General features: G+C 41.9%; 1 protein-coding gene across 1 annotated transcript in view; it reads left to right on the top strand.

The window, feature by feature from the left end:
• The first annotated feature begins 4,826 nt into the window (after window positions 1-4,826).
• SRPX2 (sushi repeat containing protein X-linked 2) overlaps window positions 4,827-7,645 on the top strand; it is a 36,071-nt gene continuing 33,252 nt past the window's right edge. Inside the window, exons 1-2 of the mRNA XM_059386294.1 lie at window positions 4,827-5,159; window positions 6,840-7,065. Of these exons, the coding sequence (XP_059242277.1) occupies window positions 6,984-7,065 (82 nt within the window). The 5' untranslated portion in view covers window positions 4,827-5,159; window positions 6,840-6,983. The remainder of the gene's footprint in view (window positions 5,160-6,839; window positions 7,066-7,645) is intronic.

Here is a 7,645-nt window from a genome sequence, read left to right as displayed (position 1 = left end):
AGGTCAAGACTGCCACTGCCCTTATGTTACAGATGAGGAAACAAGTTCAGAGGCTAATGTGCCGAGGATAAGGCTTTGCCAACTTCTGTTTCTCTCACCAGAAACAGGGCCCACTCTGTGATGAGACATGGCTGCTGCTGTATAAACAGCTGTCTTGGCTGGGAACAACCCAAGCAAAGACTGCTGTGTTCAGACATTTCGCCACTAACAAGGGCTTTTAAAAGCCCCTGAAGCACAAGAGCCTTGATCTCCCCAATTCAGCCTTGTACTTGGGGTTTTTGTTGAGTTTTACTTTTGCCTTCATTCCAGTAGCCCAATCACCTAAGAAGGAACCCTGCCCATCCCAGAGTGGCAAGACAGAGAAGTCAATAGTTTTTCTGGTTCACTCTATTTTCCTCCCTCTTTCTGACCACAAAAACACATGTTTGATGCTGAAAAGAGGAAAAAGGAATATAGTTTCCTTAAGTATTGCTGCTGTTTGTTTTACATTCAATATTTAGTAGGGATTTGTATCCCTTATAAATTTTCTGTGACCTTCAAGATTAAGTTTAAATGTTCCTTGGCATTTAAACAATGCATCCCCCAGCAAATATATCAGCTTATTTCCTACTGCTTTCCCAGCGTGACTTTTCTGTTCTGCAATAAACCAGTATGATTATATACCAATAAACAGTATCTGTTCCCTGCTCCCTTTCCCGTCTCCAACCCCACTCTGAAAAGGCGCATCCCAACCCCAACTCAATGAGAGCGTTCCTCTGCCCCCTTTATCCGTACCCCCAACCCCCGCCCACACACTTCTAGTTCTAGTATCAAACCTCATAGTCTGACCACTCACACTAACTCAGACCCTTAGTTAACTACAAGAGTACCTGTTTTCTTCTCCACTTACCTGTCTTACTCCTGCTATCTACATGTTCAGAAACTACTGAAGAGCCAGTGTGGCAGGGTCCTGCACCCCCTTTTATACTCTCCCCAATGCCCTAGGACACAATGCTCAATTGATGAGCTCATTTGGTGCTCAGCCAATCCCTGCTGAGCCCCTTGGTCAGAGCTGGTCTGTGAGACTAACCATTTAGTAGTGACTTGAGGTTTGATTAAATTAATTAAACTGAATGTTTAAACCACCCCAGTATCACACTGTCATAAACAAAATAATTAAGTTGAGCGGCTTGGTAATGTCTTGGAACATTACTGTTCCCAGTCTTAGGAGTCAGTGAAAAAACATCAACTATTTCACTCAGAATACATCTTATCTCTTATTCACATAATGTCCTTCCCATTTTCGTTTTTTAGTACCTTTTCTAGAATAACTTCAATTACCTCTAAGTGCCCATCATAAAATTTAAAAGTATGTCCTGCTTACTTTCTTAAAATCTCATATTTTCACATTACAGCCATCAGATAAATATCATTTAAACAGATAATTTGAACATCACCATTTAAATAGATAATTCATATGTACAATTTTCTTTATTTTTGTTGTCTCTTATGTATTCTCATTGTTCCTTTTCTGAAATTCTCTTCTGTGTCTAGCTCTCATTCACTTTTTTCCCATCTACTCCTTTCAGATTCTCCGTGAATCCTCTCCTCCCTTTCCAGCCCTGATCTTTCCTTCTTCAAAAAAGTTCATAATACACAATTTGGAACACATAGAAATGAGAAACTCTTAATGAGGAACTCCTAAATGATATTAAAATTCACAATTTCATATCAATTTGCCTTAGTTGGTATTCTAAAAAGTTGTTTCTCATTTAGTTTTGTTAAGCTTTGCTGAGATCTTATCTGGGCAAGTCAGTTTCCATATCTAATATTTCTTAAAACAGTACCACATTGACTGCTAAGGAACTTCATACTAAATGTCTTCACGTTGAAAATGGTACTGAACTTTAAGAACTTTACATTTGTATGTATAGCTGTTGTTGGTCTCTTTGTGTGTCTTTGTCTTAACTTTCCAACTAAATCATACAGAGAGGTGGTTTATTGCACTTTATAACCCCACAGTGTCTGATAGAGTGTTATTTACAGATAGTAGGGGCTGAAGAAATGCTGTTTTTTTTTAATTAGTTCTCTTTGTTTTGCATAAGCTCTTCCTATTGCCCATCTCAGTGCTTCACAGTGACGTTGTCCCTCCTATTTATCCCCTTACTTTAATCTCCCTATGATTTCCATATTCTCCTCTTTCCCTTTCTTCTTTAATTTCTCTCTGCCACCCCTCTGTCCTGCTCCTTCCAGCTCTGAGTGGGACACGAGGCCTTATGCTGCATCTCTGGCCTAACATGTGCTAGGGCCCTGTGTTGAAGGGGCCTGTGTTGAATGAAGAAGACTAAAGGAGGATTGTTGCCCCCGAGGCTTTCAGAGTCTAGGAGGAGACAGACATGAGTCTGAGATGAACAAACTAGTAAAGTAGGGGACAGAGATTGTCATGGGTGAACAATGACACGAAGTGCAATAAAACTATACTTGAGACACGTACAAAGTGGTGTGATAGCAAAGGCAGGCAAAGCAGATCTGCCTGGAGTGGGCTGAGGGGGAATTTCTCAGCAGCAAAGATGGATACAGTTTCAACAGTTCAGGAAAGGAATACAGGGTAGAGTAACTATATCTATGTAAAGCCACCCAAGTATGAAAGGAAGGAGAAGTTCAGTATGTCCAGAACGAGTCATGAGGTGAATGTTTAAAACTAGGCTGAGGACATAGATGGGGCTTGCTTGTGAATGGGTATAGTATGACCTGCTGAGAGCTTGGACTGTACTCTTTGCCAAGAGGGGGGCCAGTAAAGGTTGTTTTTGTTTTTGTTTTTTTTTTAAGAAAACAACCCTAGTAGAATATGTTCCTCTGTGCTCTCTCATTCTCTCCCCATCTGTTTCTTTCTCTCCCTCTCTCTCTCACACACACTGAATAAATACTCATGAGTTTAGAGTGAACTCTATCTGATTTCAAAGGCCTCACAATCTGACCTTAGTTGATTTATTCAATTTTGTTCCCTATCACTCTCTTGATCCCTCTAACCAGTTAGCCCATCCCCCTCTGACCTAACAATGAGCTCTTGTTTATGTCATTTGCCTTGCCTAAGAACAGACCATGGCCTACCTCTTCCCACAGAGTATTCACAGGGTCCTCACAGTTTATACCATCGCTTTTAGAATTTTACATGGTCTTGTACTGTTTTCTAATTGTTTGAGTCCCTCTTATCTCCCCTCCTAAACATAAATCCTCTGGGAGCTGGAGAGTAAGCTTCATTAGATGAGGGATGACACAGTTTATATTCACCTCTGTCCCCCCTTCTTAGCTTATAGTAAATGCCCAGTGAAGGCTAATTCCCTAAACACACATAGTTGTAATCAAGAATATTTTTGTTGAGGGACACCTGGGTGGTTCAGTTGGTTCAGTCTTCGGCTCAGGTCATGATCCCAGGATGCTGGGATCAAGCCCTGCACTGGGTTTCCTGCTCAGGAGAGAGCCTGTTTCTCTCTCTCTCCCTCAGCTGCTCTCCTAGCTTGTGTGCTCTCTCTCCCTTTCTGTCAAATAAATAAATAAAATCTTTTTTATTTTTTTATTTTTTTTTAAAGATTTTATTTATTTATTTGACAGAGAGAGATCACAAGTAGGCAGAGAGGCAGGCAGAGAGAGAGAGGAGGAAGCAGGCTTCCTGCTGAGCAGAGAGCCCGATGTGGGACTTGATCCCAGGACCCTGAGATCATGACCTGAGCCGAAGGCAGTGGCTTAACCCACCCAGGCGCCCAATAAAATCTTTTTTAAAAGAACATTTTTAGTAAATGTCTTTCCTCCTCCATTCCATGGGTCAAGAATCTTTGTCTCTTTTGCTCACTGATGTTTCTCAAGTACCTAGAACAGTGTGTAGCACATAACAGATGTTCAGTAAATATTGCCGAGTTAATTATGTGTTATATCAGGTATTTTGTCTTTGTCCACCCTCCTTAACACAGTAGAAGCCTGATAAATTTATTGAGTAAATGAGGCCAAGATCATGTCTTCAGTGTTTTTTTTTTTTTTACCACTATCACACTGTTAGACACTCAATACATATTTCTGATTGGTGGACTGGACATGAAATGGGCTTGGTCCTGAACTTTATATTATCAGAAGCACGGGTCTTCCCTTTACATCTGAGAAGGTGTTACCAGTTTGCTTGCACACACAGGGAAGAAACCCTTTCTACAACAGCTAAACAAAATTCTTCCACAATCACTGATTTTTCAAAGACAATGTCCACTCTGAGAGGAGGGAGAATGTAGGAAGCTGGTCTGCACTACATTAGAGTACTCTCATTACCAGATACTGAAAAAGAAAGCTTGCTTAGTGAAGCATATCCCTCAATCAAAGGTCCCTGGTAAACAGCTCAGCAACAGCTACAACCTTGACATGCACAGATCATCGAGGTTTGCTTAAACAGCCTCCCACTAAGGTCTTTCTAAGCATGCTTTTCCTCTGCTCTTATTACAGGAAATCAGTCTTGAGCCTTCAGTCAAAAAGTGCATGGAAATTTTGGTAAACAACATAATCTTATCAAAAACTGAAGTCCATAGACGTTAGATCATCCATGAGAGGGTTTCCAAGTGTATTTGACCCTGTGTATATGGATGGCAAGGCAACTCCGAGTTGAGAAGTGCTGAGGAGTTACTGGGGAAATCTCTGGGGAATGTCAAAGTCAGCTACAATCTGCCCCGCTCCTTGGATTTTTCGAAATTCCTTTTCATTCAATCCTGATGTCATGCTGAGTCATAAGAAGAAGGTTTCTTCAGTACCACCCCATCTCTGGAGGCCCTTCAGCCAGCCTCTGTTAGTCATCACTATACTCACGGGCCCTGGGCCAGCACCATTCACACTTTCCCCCTGTTTTGTGGCAGAAGAACTGTGTGCCTCTAAGCTTTGTGTTCTTGCTCCCCTACCTCTCTACAACCCTTCTCCGAGGGAGGAATAGCTTATAGCTTTGGGGATAATATAGCTTTAAGGAAATTTTTGGCAGATGCGGATGTCCTCACATCTGGGCAGTGTTAACAGAATCCCGGAGGCCCGGACAGACCAAGAGCCACTCATTCTAGGAATGTTAAAATAGAAGTTTTTCCGACTGATGTGAGGAGCAGAGAGGAAGGAGAAAAAGAAGGAGAAAGAAAGAGAGCACAAAACATATAAAACAGGTAAGATCTGCTGCTTAATCCTTCATACTATATACTACCTCATTTCACAACTATGGGGGATAATGAGACCCAGGACATGAGCAACATGGCTGGTGGGGGGAGGGTTCTTTTATGAAATTGGATCATATGCTGCTTGCCATCTGAGCTATGACCTGGCTGCAGATACAAGTCCCCACTACCTTCCCGGCCCCCGCAGCAGTGGGGGTGGGGGTGGTGACTCCTAGAGTCTGGTTTTCAGTCTCAGTCTCAGATCCAGGGAGGAGGAAGACAGGGAAACCTTCACAGATGCAGAGCAGTGAGTCTCAAAAGGATAGCCCCTGCTCCAGAACCAAGGAATTGAATTGAGGATGCATCTGTGAGAGGGGCTGGTAATTAGTTTACCTAGTTGTTCCTTTTCCTGAATCGCTCCTTCATCTCACTTTTCTTATGCTTTTGTTCCCTCTCTCTGCGTTTATCTCTTGCCTTCAACCCTGGAAAATTTTCTTTTCTTTCTAGCTTCCTTCCCACACCTTTCCATTTTCCTTGCCTCTCTAGCTTGTTCTCAATTTTTTTTTTTTTTTCTATCCTGCTTCCTTGCCAGTCTCTGGACAAAATCTGAAGCCAAGCAGCAATGAATTGGAAAATGAATTTCTGCCTTTCTTGGACTTCTCTTGTCCCTTTAGGACTCTGGCCAGAATCTGCCATCTTTTTGTTTCTCCTTTTCTGGGACTGACTCCTCCCCTAAGCATGACATTTCATTGAGAGCGTGTGGGCGAATGAGTGCTTGCTGAGAAGTTCAGTGGCCAGTTTATACTAATAGGCAGAAAGCTTAATACTGTCTTATATGAAGTCTTTGCTTACTGGGAACCACAAAACTCATCCAATTAGAGTGAGGACAGGACAGGAAGTGAGAGGGCAACTGGAGCTTACTCACCCTCTCCTCACGTACCTCAGTAGGTTCTTCCCAACCTCACTGACTTCCTGCTGGCTCGGCAGAGTAAAACTAGAAGGTTAGGCTGGACTGGAAAGCCAAAAGCCACTAAGTCTCGAAACCCAAAGTCAAAAAAAAATAAAGCCAGGCCATAGTTAATACTTGAGAGATAGAGAAAGGAAACCTCTAGTCCTAATACAAAGTTGGGTATAATAATATCTAATATATATTTATTGCTTCCCTATGTGCCAGGCAATAATCTCTTCTGTAAGATAGATACTATTATTATTCTCATTTTATAGATGAGGAAATTGAGGCTCAGAGAAGTTAAGTTTTCAAGACCCCATAGCTAATATGGCCAGAATTGGATACATACACAGATCTGTGTCACTCCAGATTTCAAGCTCTTAGTCCATACTAACTAATGCTTTCCCAGATTAGTGGGTCGGAAATACTAGTTAAATGGATGAAACCAACTGGTAGCTTTTCGATCACAGGATTTCCCTCTTGGTTCTATATGACTTTATGTTGTTCCTTTCCTGATCTTGATTCCTCCATGTCCCTCTTTATAACTTGGACAATGGAACATTTGCATCTGATCTCACTAGGATTAATTGAGAATTGATTGTTTTATGTCATCCCCCTCTTGGGAGGAAAAGGGGTCAGAAATGACAAATAGAGTCTTGTTATTGTTCAAGATGGAAGATCCTTACAAGGGGGACAATGTAACAAGCATTCAATAATTTAAAATTTTCTCTTCTTCCTCACAGATCCTGCATTTCTGCTACTTCTCACTTTTGGAAGTTCACTGATGGCTGATTTCTGAAAGATATTTTCCTTTTCCTTGGTGTTTCTGGCCACATATACCCATTTCTTATCTCCCTAACCTCCCCTCATCCCAACTCCTTTCAAAGATGGCTGGTCAACTAACCCAAAGAGGAGCTCTATCTCTCCTGCTCTTTCTCACTCCAGCAGTGACATCAACATGGTACGCAGGTAAGTTTTAGGACCTGTTGCCCATTACTTCCAAGGAAGGCAGGACCTAGACTAAGTCTTAGAAAAGGGAGAGTTAGACTGCAATAAAAGACACTTAAATTAAATGAAGAATTATTGTTTGCAACAACAAAGAAGTTTAATCACTGCAACTGGCTAACAAGGGAGGATTTTGAGGCAAACAAGAGATACTTGAAAACAGGCTGCATTGGCACAAACATGAGAGGGTTGGACAACATGGCTTTTGAGGCCATTATCTCACCTGCTTCTGCACTCAGCTTCCTTTCTCCCTCCCTCCTTCCCTCCCCACCTCAGTCTCTCCCTCCCTCTCTCTCCCCCAGACCTCACTTATAGAACAAGATTTTTTTTAATTTTTTATTTTTTATAAACATATAATATATTTTTAGCCCCCAGGGTACAGGTATGTGAATCGCCAGGTTTACACACTTCACAGCACTTACCATAGCACATACCCTCCCCAATGTCCATAACCCCATCCCCCTTCTCCCAACCCCCCTCCCCCCAGCAACCCTCAGTTTGTTTTGTGAGATTAAGAGTCACTTATGGTTTGTCTCCCTCCCAG

Source organism: Mustela nigripes, chromosome X (genome assembly GCF_022355385.1).
Source record: "Mustela nigripes isolate SB6536 chromosome X, MUSNIG.SB6536, whole genome shotgun sequence".
Taxonomy (NCBI): Eukaryota; Metazoa; Chordata; class Mammalia; order Carnivora; family Mustelidae; genus Mustela; species Mustela nigripes.
The sequence above is the reverse complement of the archived record's forward strand: the minus strand, read 5'-3'. Positions and strand labels throughout refer to the sequence as shown.